Source organism: Schistocerca serialis, chromosome 4 (genome assembly GCF_023864345.2).
Source record: "Schistocerca serialis cubense isolate TAMUIC-IGC-003099 chromosome 4, iqSchSeri2.2, whole genome shotgun sequence".
NCBI lineage: Eukaryota > Metazoa > Arthropoda > Insecta > Orthoptera > Acrididae > Schistocerca > Schistocerca serialis.
In genome coordinates, this window is record NC_064641.1 from 20,930,750 (window position 1) to 20,953,159 (window position 22,410).

Sequence of the window (22,410 nt, forward strand, 5' to 3'; positions counted from 1 at the left end):
CATTGCTTTTAGAGATCACTAATAAATTTTCTATGTGGCGTAGCAATTAGGGACACTAAAAACCACACCGTCAATGAAATGCTGCCACATATGTGCAGAATTTTTAGTCTGTGTGACATTACCAAGAACTTGAACAAACCGAAAGGTGTGATGACATCATTTGATCGACTGCTTCTTATGCAGCATTGAGTTTTTGAGGATCTAGTCTACGCGCCTTGTGTCATATCATGGGCCCCAGTGAGTGATAATCCTATGGACCATTCTGTCCCGTATAGCACACAAATACACCGTTGAGGGGACACTGGTGTGGGCCAGGGAGACAGGCAAGACAGAGTGCAAAGTATATACCTGTGCTGTGTCTGCCCAGGTTGACTGTGGGTGTGGTTCTGGTGCAGCCAACCAGGAGGTTGTGGGTCCCATATATCAGTGTAGGTGTTGCTGTTTTAATACATTGATTGTAGCATGGTCCATGTTGAGCTCCTGTGTAAGAGACTGAAGTCATAGGTGCAATGAATGGTTTTCTACACATGCATCCAGAAGCTGTATTTGGTTTGTAGTCAGCTTGTCCTGTGCAGTGAAGGTTTGTTGTATTGGTGCGGGGATTAACCAGTGGACCGCCAGTAGCACATCCTGATGTTGTAGTCTCAGTGGTTGGGGCCCCATTGGGAGCGTGTGTGTGTCGTGCAGGTACCATGCAGACCATTTCAAGTTAGGAGAAAGCTTGAACTATCACACTGAGAACTGATTTGTGACATCAGCTATGTAGAAAGTCCACATGCATTGTATTCTGTCAGCAAAAGTCCTGTTCTGGTTGTGCTGCCACATACTCATACAGCAACATCATTGACAGCCAGGAGGTGCAGAGGTTCTGAGGGGGATCATGCCAAGGCAAGATACTGTAGGAGTATACTGACATCGGACCCGGTGTCAGTCAGGAAGTGGGTGTTGTTTACGTCTGTTACAAAAATGCGTCCACTTCCTTTTGGGGTGAACATGTCCGAAAGCGTGGTGGGTGAGTGCATCTATTCCTGCCCAATGGCGGCGTTTGGGTGCCGCCACAGATATTTGCATTTTTGTGTCTTATCACCGAATGTTTGGTGGTACCAGCACACAGCATCACTGTTTTCCATTTCAGCCATGGTTGTTCGTCATGATGGCTGAACATTGCTAATGCTGGGGTGGTTCAGATGTCCTGCTGCAGTGGGTTGTGGTGAACCTATGTTGCGGTATGGCACGTTGTTGTGGGGTGGTCCATCTGGGCAGTGGTTATCCTGACAGACGAGGGCATATATTCCATTGGCCAGAGTGAGTCGTCGTCCATCGGTTGCTGCTGCTCGTGGGCTATCAGTGCTGTCTGGACCACAGCTGGCAACTTGGCAAGCCAGATAGAGCAGAGCTTGTGCTCGTTGATGACCCTGTGTCACTTGAGTTCTGGAGGTGGCACCACAGCTGTGACAGAGTGCTATTGTCAAGGCGTGCTTCGTACAGTGCTTGATGTAGTTATTGTTCTGGTGGGTGAGCGAGTCTTCTCAGAATCGCTCGTTTCACCATCTCGTATTCATTGGAGGGCGGCGATGACAGGATGGTGTCACTCGCTAGTTCGACATGCTCGCCTAGTGACATAGTAGAGTGATGAGTTTCTCTGAATTGTCTGTAATATCTCAGTGTGCAAAAAAGCATTCAGTTGTAGTGAACTATAACATAGTGTCATCTGCACAGAACAGCAAGAGCTTAATGTTCGGCCCAGCAAGGGGGTGTGGTGCGCTGACAGCTTGCGTGCAGAGTGCATGTTGTGGTATATAGTTGCTGTGCTTTCCGCCGGTTGGCGACTGTGGTGGCGATGGCAAAATGGCACCGTAATTGTTAGCCAGTTGCTGTTGTTCTGTCCTGATACAGAATGCTGCCTGAGGTGAGTCCATGGAAGCTTGAAATGCAGAATAATCGCCACAGTTGACTGGTGAAATTATGCTGTGTAATTGGTGCTAGAGGTAGTCACCGTCAGAAGGAGACCAGTTGATAATATGGGGGCAGAAGCCCATTATTGTTGTTGTTGTGTTGCCTGCATTGGTGATGTTGTGGTCGGTGGAAGTGCAGCTTGTCAAATGAAATTTTCTATACAGTGAGGGCACTGCGATGATGAATATGTGGAACACTGATGTAGTGTTCCTATTGTTGTACATGTAGAGTAACTATTGGTGCATGTCATTGTTGTAAACACACAAAATATGCTAGTAATTTGAGGTTGATCAAAATTTTCACTCTGTGCACTATGTCAGTAGCCACTCTCATCTCACACATCCGTGACGCTTGCACCGGTGTACGTCGAATGCCCGGCAAGATGACATTGTCGTAAGTGCAGCATGGTTGCAGGCGATCACGATTGCAAACACGAATCACATATTCACAACTAGGGGTCAACAATGTGGTAGGTTTTCATAGTCTAGGCGATATGATAGTGCTTTATTACCAAGTGTGCTGCATTCTGTACATGCCGTTTTGTTTCCACTTAGTGCAATATACAGTGTCCATTCAATATGAAAGTGCAGAGCATATCAACTATGGCTTGTTATTTGCCAGTGATATTATTGTTCAGAGTCCCCACACTTCTGAATGGAAGTTACTTGAGTGTTACTACTACTTGGGCTGTCCTGTCAAAACAGCCATCAGGGCACAGATGAAAGAGGGGCTCACACAATGGAGCTATTGAATATGAGCAGAGGGAGAATAGAAGTGTGTCTCAGGTGGGGAAGTAAGAAAGGAAATGTAAGATTAATAGTGTTAGAACCAAAGAAATATACCATGGGATGGGAGGGAACAACTTCGCTGGTGGGCCATAAAATAAAGTTGTTCGGCAATCCTGTAGAATAGACACCACCAGCTTCACGCACCGTAGGCTCAAAAATTGGTTATAACACACAACTATGAAAAGGCTATGGAGTGATAGTAGTAACAGACTTAGCAGCTCCCATCTTACACATATACTAAATATGATAAAATTTGCTTAGGTATTAGTGCCTATTACTTAAGTCTAAGTCCTTTTAAGTTAAGCATAGGTATGAAATCACCTCTTAAGACATAACCATATTAATCAATATTTCAACAAAATATAAAAATATTTTCCCTTACAAAAGTTAACCAAACCATAGCTACCACCCCGCAGAAAAATTTTAAACCCCTCCCAGGTGTGGTTATCTGCTGAAACTCCCATTATAAGATTTACCATACCAGCGCACAAAACTTAACTTCTAGTTGTATATAAAATTTGCATTAATGTTAACTGGGCCATTAGATATTTTCTTTATATAATCAATTTCATGTTAGGCATAGTATTGATATGTGAACACTGTTTTGGTATGGACATTGCTACCCTGAACATGGCTTTCATAGTGGAGATATCTAGGAAGGTTTTATGTTCTTTTAAACTATAAAGGTAACAACATTGGTACCTACTCTAGTAGCCGTACTATCTGAGTACATTCAAAATAGTTGTACACTGCTGTAAGGGAAACGCCTTGTTACCTTACACAGGTATGTAAGGTACACTGAACTCAGAAATGTGAACAGTTCCCCTCAGAACTACCATCTCTCCAAATCTTTAACATACAAAATGATAAACACCATTGATGCAGAACTCCTTTTAAGGCAATTTAAAATAAAATTGGTTCATTAACAATCATAGCATTTTATGTTAAGACTACCTGTGAATCTTAACATTAATTAACATTGCTTAACACCATTTCTAATGCTAGTCCTCAGCTTGGTCACATAAGAAAAAAATTGTCCTATCAACAGTATCCTATTGTATCAGTTAATTACTTCCATATTTTCTCCAGTTTGATTAAGCAAATCTTAATGTTTCTCTCAGTCCCCGTTTGTCATATATCCAAAATGTTACTTCCTCCTAAGTTTCCAGTATACAGTTTCGAGCTTCAGAAGATTCTCTCTCTCTCTCTGTCGCCATCCCTCCCTCCTGTGCGCCAACAATGAACGGTTGTGGTGGACTTGATAAGACATCCTGTAAAACTTCACTAAATGCCTTCTCTGGAAATTACCTAGGACAGATAAATAGGAACTCCACTCATGATGGAAATATATTGTATATAACGAGAACAAATAGACTTCATCATCTGCAACAAGCTTGATTTTACTATGAACAGTGTCTGCAAGGTCATTAATATACAATAAAAACAACAAACCCCCAATATGCTTCCCTGGGGCACACCCAAAATTACTTCTACATCTGACATGACTCTCCATGCAAGATAACATGCTGTGTCCTCCCTGCAAAAAGTCCTCAATCGAGACACAAATTTCACTTGGTACCCCATATGATCAAACTTTTGACGATAAGTGTAGGTGCAGTATGGAGTCAAATACTTTTCACAAAACAAGAAATACTGCATCTACCTGGTTGCCTTGATCCGAAGCTTTCAGTGTGTCATGTGAGAAAAGTGCAAGGTGGGTTTCACATGATTGATATTTTTGAAATCCATGCTGGTTAGCATTGAGGAGGTCATTTTGTTTGACATACATCATAATGCTTGAGCTCAGAATATGTTATAAGATTCTACAACAAATTGATGTCATGGATACTGGACAGTAGTTTTGTGGATAGCTTCTACTACTCTTCTTGTGGACGGGTGTGACCTGTACCTTTTCCCAAGAACTGGGCACAGTTATTTGTTCAAGACATCTACAATAGATTATAGTTAGAATAGGGGCTAACTCAGCCACAAATTCAGTATAGAATCTGACAGGGATTCCATCAGGCCTTGGACCTTTGTTCTTCTCAACACCACTGACACTAATACTTATTTCATGCATCTTTTGAGTGGTATGAGGATTAAATTGAGGCAATTCTCCTGGGTTTTTTGTTGTAAAGGAACATTTGAAATTGGAGTTAAGTGTTTCAGCCTTTGATTTTCTACCCTCAACTTCAGTTCCTGTTTGATTCGCTAGGGACTGGACACTAACTTTGATGCCACTGACGGTCTTTACATACGACCAGAATTATTTTTTTGTTCTGTGAAAGGTCATTTGGCAATATTCTGCTACAGGGCATCATGCATTGCTCTCTTCACAGCCAAATGCGTTTCATTCAGCACCTCTCTACCTATAGCTGTATGATTTGCTTTACACCTATTATACAGTAATCTCTGTTTCTTTAAAAGTTTCTTTGCAGTGGCTGTATACCATGGAGGTTCCCTCCCATTATGAACCATTCTACTAGGTACATATCTATCCAGTGCCTCGTCAACTATTCTTTTAAACTTGAGCCATAGTCCATCTACATTCTGAAAGTTTCAAGTCCCTCATTGAGATATGACAATAATGATTTTTTATCTAGTTTACTGAACATATATATCTAAAAACAAAGATGATGTGACTTACCATACGAAAGCGCTGGCAGGTCGATAGACAGACAAACAAACACAATCATACACACAAAATTCTAGCTTTCGCAACCAACGGTTGCTTCATCAGGAAAGAGGGAAGGAGAGGGAAAGACGAAAGGATGTGGGTTTTAAGGGAGAGGGTAAGGCGTCATTCCAATCCCGGGAGAGGAACATATATATCTTTCTGCTTGTTGTAGTTGTCCTTTGTATTTTGGTAATGATTGCTGCCACAACCACGCCATGGTCACCAGTTTTGATGTAGATACCCTCAAAGAGGACATCTGAAAGAAGGTGCATAAATATTCAGCCAGATCTTGATAAGATTTCAACGTGGTGAAAAGATTGGTAACCTGCTCTAAATGTTCAGAAATCTAAAATTTTGTATGACTATAAGAGCAATGAGTTGCTGCTGGAATCCACCAACTCATTCAGATACCTGGGTGTAATAGTTTGTAGGGATATGAAATAGAACGATCACATAGGCTCAATCATGGGTATAGCAGGTGGTAGACTTTGGTTTATTCACAGAATACTGGGGAAATGCAATCAGTCTACAAAAAAATATTGCTTACAAATCCCTCGTGCGTCCAGTTCTAGAATATTGCTCAATTGTGTGGGACACATATTAGATAGGACTAACAGGGGATATTGAACATATAAATGGAAGGGTAACATGAATGGCCACATGTTTGTTTAATCCATGGGAGAGTGTCATAGAGATACTGAAGGAACTGAACTGGAAGGCTCTTGAAGATAGACGTAAACTATCGTGACAAAATCTATTAACAAAGTTTCAAGAACCAGCTTTAAATGGTGGCTGCAGCAGCATACTACAATCCCCTGTGCATCACTCACATATAGATTCTGAGAATAAGATTGGAATAATTGCTGCACCCCCAGAGACATTCAATCAATCATTGTTCCCACACTCCGTACGTGACTGGAGCAGGTAGGAAACCTAATAACTGGTACAATGGGACATACCCTCTGCCATGCACCTGATGGTGGTTTGCAGAGTATAGATATGTAGATGTAAAAATCAATTACACATAAAATAACACCTGTAATTACAGCTGAATGTGTCATACTTACTACATAAAGGTATAGTAACACCTGCTGACCTGTTACGTATCAGAAGATGGATGTACAAAGATTGGAGTGGGCAAAGATGGAAGTCCACCCCTGTCAACCAATGCATACTCTGCAGCCACCTAGGAGATGCTTATAGTGCAGGAAAAATTTCCTACAAAGAACTCGGGTGCTAATGCATGTCCACAAGCACCACCAGCTGCTGAAGTGGAGGACAGATCTAAAAAACCCTTGGTACACAGGGGATAGGCAAAATATTGTAAACTAAAGTAGTAATGGGATGTTTGCGTTTGACGGTCAACAATCCAGGTAAATCATGTGTTGTGCTGGACTGTGAGTGTTCAGTATGGACTAGGCATCAGTGCAGGTTGTTTATGAGAAGTGCACACTTTGTATCTGCATTCAGATGCTGAGGTCGACGTGCAATGAAAGACCTAACAGAGTTCCAGAGAGGGCAGATTGTGGGGGCCCAATTAGCTGGAGCACAAGTAACCCAGACAGCCAACTTATTGAATGTTTCAAGAGCAACTGCTTCAAAAGCCAAGACAGCATTCTTAAAATATGGAAAGACATCATCATGTAAATGTAATAGTGGGCACAAATCAAAACTAAATGACAGAGATCGTTGCATGCTAACACAAATTGTGTCAAAACAACACAAAACTATGGCAGCTAAAGTGACTGCAGTGCTCAATAGCCATCTTCGAGACCCCGTATCTTTCAACACTGTCTGCTGAGAACACCATAAAGAGAATATTCATGGACAAGCTGCTATACTGAAACCATTAGTGATGACAACAAATGCAAAGAAGTGTAAAACATGGGGTCAGGAGCAAAACATGGTGTCAGGAGCATAAATCCTGAACATCTGATCAGTAGAAACCCATCGTATGGTCCGACGAGTCAACGTTTTCGTTATTTCCAACATCGGGCCGGGTTTATGTCTGGAGAATGCCAAAAGAAGACTACATTCCAGATTGCTTGCTTCCAACACTTAATCATGGAGGTGGAAGTGTGATGGTGTGGTAGCCATATCGTGATATTCTGCTAGTCCCATCATTATTGTCAAAGGCCATGTTATAGCCAACAATTATGTGAACATTTTAAGTGGTCAGGTGCACCCTATGATTCAAATGTTGTTCCCCAACAATGATGTCATATTTCAGGATGATAATACACCCATTCACAAAGCCAGGACAGTTCAATCGTGGAATGAGGAGCATACAACTGGACTGCAGTATCTTCCCTGGCCAGCACATTTCCCGCACTTGAACATTATCGAACTCTTGTGGGTGATATTAGAGCGCAGATTCAGGAGCAGATTTCTGCCTCCCTCGTCACTACAGGAGTTAGAAGAGATTCTGATCGAAGAGTGACATAACATTCCACTGGAGATTATACAGTTATTATATGCCAGTATTCCAAAAACAATCGCAGGTGTATTACAGGCAAATGTGGGTCCAACTCCATGTTAATAAACCATTCCCAAGTAATACAGGTGTTCACATTATTTTGCCTATCCCCTGTACTTCCAAAAGAGGAACCTGCTATTGGCTGTGACAACAACTACTCTGGGTGAAGGGTGCTGAACAGGATGAGTTTGGGAGCAACACACTGCAAGACCTATACTCAAATCTAGGCTAAATCGATACTATCTTTGGTGAAATGCAAGACCTAGGCCACCTGCTGTGTAGCGGAGAACTGGGCCTCCTTTACAGCAGATCTGATCTGTTTACAGTTAATGACAAAACCACATCAGCCAAAAGTTTTTGGAACTAACTTGTTTCAGCGGCACTGAAAATCATAATAAATAAATCTAATTGATGTCTACTATAGCCCTTTCATTCTTTCTCTATTACATTCAACCATTCATTATTGACGTTTATATGCTGTAGAGCCAACGCTATAATGTCGTCAGCAAACTGAAGGTAGGTTAGGTATGTTTGATTAATAAACAGTACCCCTGTTTCCACCAACTTACAATCTGAAAACTACTTCTAGGACTGCTCAGAATAACTTTTATGATATGAAATCGTCCTGCGTTACAGCTTTTTCAGTTTTGGATTTTTCACAATCCTAATAGACTCTAGTGAAAGGTGTAATACAGCTCAGTAGATTCTCCAATATATTAACATAGGTTGAATCACTAAGCCTGATTGAAGAATCTTGTTAATGTAGATATCTCTTTATATTGAGTCTCTCATACTATGACCATAAGTAATCATATTTTTTATATGTACCCTGCAGACCTCACATCCATAATTGCGAGTTTAAAGCTGTTGACCAATCTTATTATCTAGGACACAACTTGGTCTCTGTTGTATCGCAATGGTAGTTCATAAAAGTCATAGCTAATATTGTAATATATCATTTTATAAGAGCATGCTAAATTAAGCTCATATAACAGCATTGTGATCTGTGGTTTATTTGTTTTGAGTTTTGTATATATGACAGTATAGCACAGCATTGTACTGTATCATGAAATATCAATTCATCATTCACAAAAAATAGCTTTGCAATGTACTGAAGCCCTGAAATGAATTTGAGAGCTCTAATTTTTGTATTATATGACTTTGCTGTAGAGTAGTTTTGAAGCTGGGAAGCCAAGTTGAATTTTCTGCTGCACTAATTGAACTGCAAGAAGAAGTGAAACCACTGTGGAAATTATTGTCCTGTCCAAGAGATTTTAAACGTACAACAGTTGACAGATTCTTCAGAGATGCAGGCTTTGCATTAGATTGGTGTGCATTCAGATTGGTAAGTGGTGCACTGGTAATGCATGAAAAATTATTCACATCTTTTTTGATTCAGTAAAAATTATCACAACATAGCTAACAATCCCATTTAAGTCAAAAAATAGATCCAATGTAAAATAGATAGTTTAATTATTTTGTAATTTTGAAAGTTATAGTTTGAGTTAACATGTAATGATATCATCTCACATCTTGAGTAGATATGTATACAGTCCTCCAAGTTACTTTTATTCATAGTGATTTAATTCTGTACTGACTGATTTGAACACCCGATTCTATTTTCAGGTAATTACTGAAGAGTTGTCATCTTTGAGACATCTGGCACATCATGAAGTAGGTGTAGTGGACCATTACAATAATCTTATAGAGTCAGATACAATATGGTCCGCACCCTCAAAGGCAGAAGTTCCACAAAGAAGTTATGTTAATGAGTTTGTTGCAACAATTTTAGTGCCAATGCTGATTATGATATGCCTTGTTATCATATTGTCCTTAATACTTTGCTTTCACCACGAAGGGATGTAAGTATTTGTACCCCTGAATTTGCAGATAGTTCAGTTTTTGTTTGTAGTACTGTAATTATTTTACTTTTCAAATTGCCTGTTCTTTCATTTATATATATAGTGGAGGGAAGGAGGATTGACAACACCCTAAAGAACCGTTTATTTTTAATGAAGAATGAAGATCGAGGCAATACATGATCTTGCCAATGATGTTGCTTCTGAAATTCATTTAGAAAAAGTATTATTTCATGTTGTAAGTTTGGAATACCAGTAACCATTTATTTTTTTCACGTCTTTTTTTTGTTTTCATTTGTATCTCAACTGCAGTTAAAGATGAACTTAAATAGTTTTTGCTCTTTTAACACTTAAGGAACATGAGATTGGACACCAACTTGTACAAACACCTGTTACAGTTCTTAAGTCTAAATTAGGCCGCTTTTGAGCGGCTAATCATACAGGCAATGAGAAACACCCATATGACTTCTGAAGTATACACCAGATTGCTCTCTTTGTGCGCTGATGTCCAGTGTGAGAGTTTCTCATCCATGGTGATGCCAGTGGCCCTCTATACAGTGTTGCCAACTGTTGCCTTGTTCTCCAAGAAGAAGACCTATTTCACATGCCTATCTTTAAATCCAAAATTTCTATAAATCAGACAATGGAAAATCTGGAATGAAATAATGATAAGACTACTGAACACATAAGCTTTTGGCCAGAAGGTCTTCTTCTGAAATAGACAACATACAAACACACTCATGTAAATGCAGATCACTTGCAAATAACCACTGTCTCTGGCTGCCGAGGCCAACCTGCAAGCAACTGCGCATAATGGGAGGTGCAGTCTGGATGATGGGGATAAGGAGGAGGCTGAGGTTGAGAGGGGGAGGGAGGGCAAGTTAGAGGTAGGGGACAGCAAAGTTCTGTTTGTAGGAGCAATAAAAGGCTTTGGAGTGGGAACAGGGAAGGGATAGGTGAGTGAAGGACAATGACTACTGAAGGCTGAGACTAGGAGGATTACGGGAACCTGGGATAAATTGCAGGGAGAGTTCCCATCTGCACATTTTGCATCTGCACATTCGCGTCACTGAGTTCTTATTTAGTAATACAACCAACTTAAATTCTCTTGCAAAATGTTACTTGAATCGGAGAGAATTATTTTGACGCAGCTGTATGATTTTTTGTAAATATGATGGTAATTGTTGTTCTTTTAGCATGTTTTGTGTATCTTTTGTCATGAATTTATTTTGAGTCACTGTAATTCTCCATCTTGATCACTATTCTTATTTAATGTTATTCACCATAATGTGTTTCAGTCGCAGCCATATTTAGAATCACATCATTTAAAATCTTGATACACTGTATCTTGTCAGTTCTGACGTATACTTGTTCTGTAGAGTAGCCTATGTGCACTTGTGCCATCAACTAGTCTATGATAGAAGGGTACATGACAACTGTCAAGATACAATGTATCAAGATTTTTTATGTGGTCCTGAGAATGGCTGTGGCTGAAACGTGAGAAGGTGTATATATTTTTAAAAAATAAAAATAGTAATCAATGTTGGCAGTGTTGTTGTGGCTGCACTATTGTGCATTTGGGTGTCCAACTGGTTGTGTGTGTATTGTGAATGTGTATACTTTATGCCATAAGTAAAGCCAAGGCTCAAAAGCTTTGTTCTGTAACATATCTATACACTGCATATGTCTGCTAAAGGTGAGTTGTTGCCTTTCCATTATTTTAAGTAGTGTTCCATCCAAGATGGACTATTGTATTGACTAGTAACAATGTTTGTGGGCTTGTATAATGATTTTATGTCATTAAAAATGTAGGAAAAGATAGATTGCTGCTTACCGTAAAGAAGATACAGTAAGTTGCAGACTGTCACAATTAAAGGACACTTGCGTAAAGCTTTTGCCCTCAGCCTTCAACAGCAAAAGAGAGACACATGCCAGTCATACACACAAGTAAGCACACCTGATGCACTCATGACCACCAATTCCAGTGTCAGATACACTTGCTTGTGCGTATGAATAGTGTGTATTTCTCCTTACTGATCCAGGCTGTGGCTGGAAGCTTTCTGTATGTGAACTTTAATTGTATCTGTCTGCAACTTAATGTGCCTTCTTTGTGATAAGTAGATTCTATCTTTTCCTGCATTGTTGATATTCCTGCCTCAAATTTCCATTATTTGATTTTATGTCATTCATAGACAACATTTATTATCATTTTAGTCCTGATATTAGTTACAGAGTTTGATCATATTTCATATGTTTTCATATTGTTTTGATATTCCTTCTTGACAGGTTTGATGAATCAGATGAATACTTTGAGTCACTGTTTGATATATTTGAACAATTATTGAGGTGAGAGAGAGAAATAGAGTGAAGAGATGGAATGCCATATAACATAGAATTCACTCCTTAATACTACTAAGTTGTTTTACTGCATATATCAGTTTGCTTTTCAATATGTGTTATATCCAGTAATTTTCCCTATTAACTATCTGAAAAACTAGAAATACAATATTTACAGATGCATAACTGCAAAAACCTGGTATGATTGAACCTGCTTGTGAAGGTTAGTATTCATATTTCTGACTCATCTACCTGATGCAAGGGTACATAAATCATGTGATAGTATGTAATAGCTGCTTTGTAATATCGGCATTAGGTTTATAATTCAATGAAGTGAATTACTGTCATCTCGTAGAATTGGGTGTACTGCCGGTGGCCCGCGTCTTCCCAACATGATTAAACTGTATTACTGTCGGTCTACACTTTTGATATAAAAGTGTAGGGGAATATAACAGTGGAATAGTTTTCAAATTAGAATTTCATGTTCTACATCTACATCTGTACTCTGCAAACCACCATGAGGTGCATGGCAGAGGGTACGTCCCATTGTACCAGTTATTAGGGTGTCATTCGCATATAGAGTGTGAGAACAATGATTGTTTGAATGCTTCTGTGCATGAAGTAATTATTCTACTCTTATCCTCATGATCCCTATGTGAACAGTATGTAGAGGGTTGTAGTATACCCCTAGATAATCACTTAAAGCTTGTTCTTGAAACTTTGTTAATAGACTTTCTCGGGATAGCTTACATCTGTCTTCAAAGAGTCTGGCAGTTCAGTTCCTTCAGTATCTCTGTGACATTCTCTCACAGATTAAACAATCCTGTGACCATTCAAATTGCCCTTCCCTGTATATATTAAATATCCCCTGTTAGTTCTATCTACTACAGGTCCAACATACTTGAGCAATATTCTAGAACTTATCACATGAGTGATCTGTAAGCAATCTCTTTTGTAGACTAATTACACTTCCCCAGTATTCTACCAATGAATCAAAGTCTACCACCTACTTTGCCCATGACTGAACCTTTGTGATCATTCTATCTCATATCCCTACAAATTGTTACACCCAGGTATTTGTATGAGTTGGCGGATTCCAACAGTGACTCACTGATATTATAGTTATAGGATCCTACATTTTTTTGTTTTGTGAAATGCAAAATTTTACATGTCTGAACATTTAGAGCAAGTTGCCAACCCCTGCACCACATTGAAATCTTATCATGTACTGACTGAATATTTATGCAGCTTCTCTCCGACAGCACTTCATTATAGACAACTGCATCATCTGCAAAAAGCTTGATTTTACTATTAATATTGCCTGCAAGGTCATTAATATATGGCATGAACAGCAAGGGTCCCAACACATTTCCCTGGAGCACACCTGAAGTTACTTCTACATCTGACAATGACACACTATCCATGATAACATGTTGTGTCCCCTCTACCAAAAAGTCCTCAATTCAGTCACAAATTTCATTTGATACCCCATATGATCACACTTTTGGCGATAAGTGTAGGTGTAGAATTCAAGAAACACTGAATCTACCTGGTTGCCTTGATCCAAAGCTTTCGTTATGTCATGTTAACTTCGTCAGAGTTTATACAAAATTTTTTGTGCATGTTCTTATGGTAAATATCCTCCTCTATTTAAGATAAGAACTAAGTAAAGGTGAAAAATCAACTGCAGTTTGGCATTTTGATTGGACTACAGATTGATTATAATATAAATTACTTATCATGTGTGTCACAAGTTGCAATTGGCAGTAATACGGTATTAATTGAATCACCATTTGTATTCCAGAATGGTTTGTCAACTATGAATACCATTTTCATGTTCATTCACATAATTTTACAAAAAAAAAATGAAATAATAAAACAGAATGAGTTGCTGCCACCGATGAAAGTCATTTGACTGTGTAAATCTCAGCATTTTTATTAGTGAAACTGATATTTTACGGCCGGATTGACGTAACCAATGAATGTCTGAAACTGTAATAGACAAGACAGTGCAGAAACCAATGTTGTGTAATTCATTGGATGTGCACTGGTGAATGTTTATGATTGGGCAACAGTCAATAATGGAGCACGGAGCACCACAAGGTTCAGTTGTAAACCCACTACTGTTTCCCTTTTATATAAATCTTTATATTTAATACATAACAAGTGGAATGACTTTTTGTGTAATAATGCAACTGTTATATTAAATCCAGAGGGACATAAAGCAAAAGAAATAAGCTGCACATAATGTTTTTGTATAAGAATTATTGACTAGTTTTCTGTAGGATAAAAGGCAGTTTGTGCATCCAAAGGTATGACATTAAAGATAAATGTAGTACATTGACAAGAGCTAATGACTAAAGCATAACCTTAAAATTTTATTGGTGTTCTTATTCATCAGAATTCAAACTGGAAGAAACATGTTCTGTAGCCATTTAAACATCTCAATTCGACCAAATTTTCAGTTTGCTTGAACTACTGAATAGAGACAAGTAATTTACAGTATTTTGCTTCCTTACATTTCTTAATGGGCTGTGAGATCATGTTGTGGGGCTACAGTGTTCATTGCACAAATGTGTACAGTAGGAATAATGGGCAGTGCTCACCCATCATCGTCTTGTTAAACACTTATTTCAAAATTAAGGAATACTAATTACAAGATTTTAGTGCATAAGCTTATATATGGAATAGATGAAGTTATCCAGAAGGAACACTCTTAGCTTACTTTGAAGTTTAGCATCATTCTCTGTTAGACATTTTATATCATTAGGCATCTGCACTAAGAATTAATTCTGCCTGATATGAATGTAATGGTACATCACTCATGTGTATGAGAAATTTGAAATTTATGGCATTCCATTAATGATTTATGCCCAGTCAGCTAAAGCCTCATCTACAGTTAATGAATTGTGTAACATTCTTTTTCTTAAGGATGATGTAAGCCATTTGTTAGTTGGTTGTTAACATAACAATACGTCAACTGTTTTAACAAAGTGTTGTGGTTCACACAGTCAAATATCTTGTATAAATCACAGAAAATACAAGCTACTGCTGTTTTATAATTTAATCCCTACAGAAAAATGTAGGATATAGATAGTGGCGGAATTAAGGCATTGAGGGCAGGTCACGATTCACGCCCGGATAGCTCAGTCACTAAGAAGTATCTTCTGTGAAGTGTCTATGTTGCCTTACCTGTGAAGGTGGGGTAAGTGTAGTATGAAGATAGAGTGAAAGTGAAAATTCAAATGCTGGATAAATTTCTGAAACAGTTGTGTCTGATTGATCAAATAATACTGAATATTGTAGAGAAATGCACAAAGGAAAGAGAAAGGAGAAGTTGCAGGGAAAGCTCACATTAACTACTACTTTTTTTGTACATCCTTTTCAGCTCTTCCCATTTTCATGACCAGCTAAGAAACATGTAACAGGCAGAATTTGTAGCCAAGTTGTTTATGTAGTGCAGTGTTGATAATACATATGATGCCAAAATCTAACTGAAAAAGTAAAAGAATAAAGATACAACGAATTACATAGCTATTTGTGTTAAGGAGTTGTAACTGATTCAAGACCGCATATTTAATGCCTCTGGTTGGCATAGTGTTATGATTCTTTATGTTTTATTTGCTTACTGTAGTTTTGTATTGACTTAAACTGCTATTTAACAAAGTATGTGAAGATAGAATATACAGTTTTTGCATGATAGTCAATCTTCTGTTTTAACATTTTTGCATGATAATCAGTGTGTTGTTTTGACGTAGCTGTTTTGTTGCATATCATTTCTAGGCATGTTTAATTGTGTTAGTGGCCACTCTCTTAGTAGACTGACTCCATGTGGATAAGAGGAATGGTGATGAGTGCCTTATCCATGAAGTCGTGCTTTACGCGTCAGCTCCATTGAGAGAAAAAACAACCTGGAACAAATTAAATGGTTCTGTAGGAGATAAAAGGGTAAAATAACACATTATTTATATTATTCACATCTTGAATTTCAACAGTTGTGTGAAAAGTAGTGTTAAATTTTTGCTTAATGCATTATAATAGATAAGCAAATAAAGAATGCATACATTATACTTGTCATCTAAACCTATTAAATGAAACTTTGTAAGGAACACAAAAGCATCTGTTCTGCACATAACACTTGTAAATATATGTCTTATTCTCAATTTTTTCTCTTTAGCATCTCTGTAGCATTTTCTTTTTCTTGTAACTGTATAATAATTATTGACATTATATGTGGAGTAGCAGTTTGCACTGTAGTGGGGTAATATTTGTTTGTATAAAAATGATAGTGAATGTTCACACTGCTCTTCTTGCTGCTTGCTGTCAGAAAGATAAGTGACTAATAGTGAAGTTAACCACTGTTGCAACACCAGAGATCAACTAATGAGTCCGCACATGCATCATCATGAATAAAAGTTAAATAAAGCAAGAAAAACACTGTTCATTAAGTGCAGTTGGATTTCAAAATATTAGCTACATCACTATCCAGGGGTCAACCAATGCATCCACCTCATTAACCCAAAATGAAATCAGTCACAAGTTTAATAAATCTGTAAGGGCAGGAATTTGTATGTAATAATTGTTACTTCTCACAGTGATTTAACGTTTTCGCAGACTGAGTTTATTGCAAAAAAGAATGAACAAAATATCCTTTCACATTTTTCACAATAGATTATTATTAACATAATATTTGTCAGTGTGAGAATCTAAGTAAGTTGACCAGTGTCACTTGTTCACTTAACCTTTCAGAAATCCATGAAAATGATTTAAAGTGCTTCAGCACACTTGTAAGTTGAAGTTTTGTGATTGCAAACTAATGAGAACAGGGCTCAGAAGTTTAGACTAAGTTCCCTAACCTGAAATTATTCAGCGTCCTCATGCCGAAAAAATGTCTCAAAGTCTTTGCAATCAACACGTGAGAAATATTTACGTGTCCAACCAATCAATTTACTCAATGTGAATTTTTCTAAGTCCACACAAGCTAAAAACATTTCAGAGTTCCTCACGATCATCACATGCAAAATTTTTACAAGGCCATGACTAAATGCACACATGCAGCAACATCCAGCTGCACATACATCCTATCTGTTTGTGAATTCCACTCCAAATGACTGTCAAAATCTAAGTCCCCACACAAAAATGTCAGTCATTAATTATACCCTCACGCTGATGTGAGTCCAGTTCCCTTATATCTGACTCCCAAAAGCATACAGAAATTGTAAATTTAATGATATATATACATATTACACATGGATTTGGATGCAAATTTCATTAGCTTTTTAACGCTGTCCATTCTTCTCATTTAATGGTTTTCTCACAAATAGAGTTTTTGTTCATATGTGCACTATTTTGCATCGTTGCATCACTAGTAAATGTTAAACTATTTACAGTCATACATCTGTAAATACCTCCATTTACTAATGCAACCACTACTTTCACTATTTCATGTTTTAGATACGTTCAGCGTGTAATGTGAAATATATAGTACTCACAGAAAACCTATTACAACAGCTTAATAGTATTCACTGAGACCTATCCTTTGTATGAATTGCTTAAGGCATTAGTGAGTTGTTAATTTTTAAAGATCATTTCATATCCAAAACATTTAATACTTGTAAACTATATCTCATAGCAAGTGGGAATCTCCACTCATGCCCTCATCTAATTTTTGTCTTTAAAACCATGTGAGTGGCTTCTCTGTCATTGGTTTGGTTTAGTTTTTATTTAGAGTTTCTCTTCTCTCATATTTTCTTTATTCAGTTGGTTTGGTCATGGTAGCTACCCTCCCCAGTTCATTCAAACAGTCAGGTTTTCCCACTGCACAGCCTGTGTCTGCAGTCAGGATTTCTCATGCTTTAAGTTCTGCCAATCATTGCTTGTCTAAGATGCTGCCACCTACTGACAGAGCCCCCAAAGCTTGTCTGGCTTGGCATGGCCCCTCAGCCATCAAAACACACTCTCTTGACTGTCATAACATTCACTGCTCGAACTGCTAGCATTACAACAAGACATACACACATGGGTGTGTATGTTGTTCAAGTTTATTGTATGCAAATCCTGGATGTGCCATCTCAAGTTCCATTCTCTCTTCACACAATATGTCACCACTTACCAGCAAGGCAGGTGCAAGCCAGTTTCTTTGTCCTTAACATAGTTTCGTTTTATAATTTTTGGTATTGCGTCAAATCTAATGAAACAAAAGTCACATGTATGTTCATTTGTGCACCTTCATCCTACTAAATAAAAGTGGGTGAAGCCACAGGTACCCATGATCGCTGTGAAGTGCAAGTTGTTATGCAGCCAAATGCATATACTGAATATCAATGTGTCAAGTACCTAAAATGGAAGGATTAGTATGTGGACTGATATTATCATTGTCTATAACTGATAGGCAGTGTTGTGTACAATTTACCACTATTGTTCTGTATTCTCACCACCCTGAAGAGTTTTCTTCAGTTGTACCACAAACGTAAATAAGTCATATTGTAACAGATGCACAATCAGTGTTAATTTTTACTTTCATACAAAATTTCTTTGTTCAGTAGCCAGTTTACTGGTATGGGATTTCATTGTGGAATAGTTGCTTGTGAGATTAACATAGTTTTTTTATGATGTATAGTAACATTTTTAGCTGTGGTAAGAATGATCAGTTCACTTTAAATGGTATATCACACCTTTTTGCTTCGTCCCATTCTGGTATGTTCCCGTTAGATTTTGTTGTATTGTCACTCAAGTACTATAGTACTATAGTCAGTTTGGTGATCTGAAACCTCATATCTTTAAATTTGCAGCTTAAGAGGAAATAGACAACGGCTATCTTTTTTCTACAATTTCTTTTTAAAATTTGTGCTCTTATTGCAAATGAAGTGATACCTAATAAATTTAATTTTATTTCTTGTTAGAGGCTGTTGACACATTGATTAACATTTATTTGTCTTGGTTATCATTTTTTGGCCTATAAGACCATAATCAGGCACCATCAGTAAAAGTTAATATTATAGAACAATCCTAAGTTCTTTTTTTCCTTTCATGAATATCAAGTTATTTTACCAGATGGTGACAGAAAAATTGAGTTGACATGCACTAAACATTTTTGAACATGTTGCAATAGGTATTCAATCAGATTGGTATAATTGTGAAGGATTTTTACTCCATTGTTATAATGGTGCTACACATGAGAGGAGTATAAGTGGCAGTTGAGGGTCAATAAAGGAAGGATTCCATTCTGCAGAAATCTGAAATCTTTGGACAAATAGTATATTTGCATCAGCACCCACCCCCAACCTTTGCTTTACCACAGTTCTATAGCTAAGTAACAGGCAGTGCTCCATTGTTGATCAGGAGCTGGCTGGAGCTGTGCAAGTCAAATACGCTGTTGTCACGTAAGATATGCCAGTGAGAGGCATATTTTCAAGAACTGTCATTGTGCTATAGTGCTACTTGGAGACCACAGTGAAAATTACTGTAGAAATAGTCTCACAGACGAAGGTAACAGTTTCTCATTGACAGCTATAGACGAAGGAATTTGAGGACTGGAATGCTAATTGCACATTTTAATTGGCACCTACATGGAGGATGGTGGGAACAAAAGCTTGGGATCGGCTCATAACACCTTGGCTGCTGGGCTAAGCCACACCTCTTCTCTCAAAGCAGCCAGCTTATAGCTTAAAAAAGAAATGAACATGTAATAAATTAATGCATCACAGAAGTGAGCTGAGAATTGTTGGCAGGTTACTAGAAGGACCAGGTACAGTTTCTTTGCTCCATTTTGTAAATAGTATTGACAAATCACTGTGCACAACACCATACACAAATCAACACTATATTCATAATGGCCACTTATTGCTTGGGCACACAATATTACATAGCTAAGGTTGGTACCGAGCATGAACATTCCAGAACAGCATGAAGTCAGCTGACTTTTACCAATCAGAGTGAGACCAAGGTGAAGTGTGCAATTGGTAACTATTGCCTCACTCAACCACTACTTTGATTGTAGTGCAGTGGAGTGCTGTGTACATTATTCCAATTTTTGAGACACTCTTTCACATCTAAAACATAGAGTACATCCACATTAAATTTTTGTCCCAGGTCAAGGATAAATTTTCTTCAGATAATGAAATCAATGTAAAAAGAAGAATTTAACACATGATTGTTCTTTACAGAAGCAAACGGAACAAGCAGATGCCTGCAGTGCAAATGGTTCAGTACACTGCTGTCCATCGAGCAACAAATACATTGCGCTCTTTGTCAAACCAACGTGATGCCTGCACCGTTCCATCAGAAGTTGCTTCTTATAAAGTTCAGAATTCCAGCCCAAGCAATACATTATTAAAAACAACCATTCCTAGGTCAGTATGTCCGTATTTATGTATTGAAATCAATAATTCTCTTACAGAGTGTAAAAACCACCAGGTAGCCATAGTGTTTGTATTTAGATGAAGCTAAATTTATGTAGCTTTTGGCAAGCAATGTATGGCAGTTAAGTTCTTATTTGCTCCACTGCTGTGTTTCTATGTTGAAGCAGAACATTGACTTCAGTTTTTCAGGTAAGAAAAAATTAATAATCATTTATGAATGTGTCTGTGTTGTTGAAAACATATAGTGCAAAATACCAGTTAATAAGCTGCTATCAAAAGGATGTAAGTAATGCCTTATTTGTTAGTTGTGAAAAATGTATGCATCCTGTTTTAGAGATGAAAATAGCAGTTTCACAATAAAACAGTCTTCATGGTACCAGCAGGTATGTAATTCAGCAAATTCCACTTCCCTCTTTCCCTTGATGGCCAAGAGTGAGTATCAGTATGTGATAGGAAGATCATTGCAGATCACTGGAGTAATAAAGTAAAATATGGTGCTGTCGTCATTCACCTCCTGGGCTGTACCAAATGACAAACACCTCTCCTTCATTGGTTGAGTATGGGTATGATGAATCCAAGGTTCCTCAGCTGGTGACTTGCAAGTCCTGCCAGTCTTCTTTAATTAAACTCTGGGCACACCTCAGCAACCACTGTGTGGCACCGAGGTGGAATGTTGTTGTCAGAGAACAGCGATCTTTGCTTAACTGCTTAGATTGTGCTTTGTAGATGGCAACCTCAGCGGAACCTGCAGAATGTTGGTCATATAAGGGTTATCAAGGCAAGTTGGGCTATTTGTAGGTGAACACTTATTTGCCTAACTGCTTGTAGGCTGTAAATGGAGCCTACATCAATTAATAACCCTCCCAGCAGTTTAGGTGGTCTATTGGGCAGTATTAACCCTTTGCACTCCATAAGGCAGACACGTGGTGGCTCCGCGTGCTCTTATTTAAATCGCCGCCGCCTGGGCGGCAGTGCACCGCAGAGATTTTCGTGGATCTCTTTGTGGAAACAATGTGGCCGCTGGCCAACAATTGGGGTATACATTAAAACAAAATGTGTGCTTTCATTCATATATTTACGTAAGCTTTTACAGTACAAAACTTTCCAATGTGTGGTATTTTTTGAAACACTCTTCAGGGTGGAGAGCATGTTTCGCAGTAATACACAGTTTCACGCCTGCCACCTTTTGTTTTTTCTGTCTGAGCACACTGCACAATCCTTATGCTTGTTCCCAGTAAGCTTGTTGATAATGTGCAACTTTCCATTCAAGCGTTCCTCGTCATCAGAAGTTGAACGACGTCCTCATTTCTGTCCTGGAGTTCTTTCTTCGGCAACTAATCCTCTTGTAACACTTTTACGGAATGCTTTGTGAGATGGTATTGTCAAGCTGTTTTTCTCACAGTGGTTCTTGTATAGTAAATAGCTGTTTACAAGTCCTACCTCCAACAGCCAGAAGTATAGTTTTCGCCACCACTTGAGACTTTTCATTAGAAAACCGTAACTGGAAATAAAATGGTCAGATCGATCAACTCCAACCATCTTTGAAGTATAATCAATAATCACATTTGGTTTCTTTATTTCTTTCCTTTCCTTTCTGTTTCTCCTTTCTATAAGTGACACTGAGTTATTGGCTTTTGTAGAAAGCATGAGAACTATTCGTTTATCTTGCCATGCCAGAACCATCATTTTGTTGTTGCGGAGGCATTTTATTTCGTGCTTCCTTAGACGCAGAGCTCCTTTCTTGATTGTACCTGGAAGGTTTTTGTGATTGGCCTGAATCATTCCTGTGAGATGCATGTTCTGTTTCAACAGTTCATCAGCTAATGCAACACTTGTATAAAAACGGTCAGTGTGCAAATGATACCCTGATTGCCCTGTAGCATTTCTGATATTAGCTAGCAGCTGAAGAACTATTCTCTCAGAAAAATTTAAGTGTGGACAAATCAATGACTCAGTT

At 38.2% G+C, this 22,410-nt stretch overlaps 1 protein-coding gene across 2 annotated transcripts in view; it reads left to right on the plus strand.

Moving 5' to 3' along the window:
* Positions 1–22,410, plus strand: part of LOC126475075 (epsilon-sarcoglycan) — a 106,502-nt gene that overhangs the window by 58,631 nt on the left and 25,461 nt on the right. The window contains exons 5-8 of one of the 2 annotated variants that reach the window (XM_050102635.1): positions 9,068–9,242; positions 9,524–9,759; positions 12,043–12,102; positions 20,259–20,444. In XM_050102635.1, coding sequence (XP_049958592.1) covers positions 9,068–9,242; positions 9,524–9,759; positions 12,043–12,102; positions 20,259–20,444 — 657 coding nt within the window. The remainder of the gene's footprint in view (positions 1–9,067; positions 9,243–9,523; positions 9,760–12,042; positions 12,103–20,258; positions 20,445–22,410) is intronic. The other variant, XM_050102636.1, reaches the window with a different exon arrangement.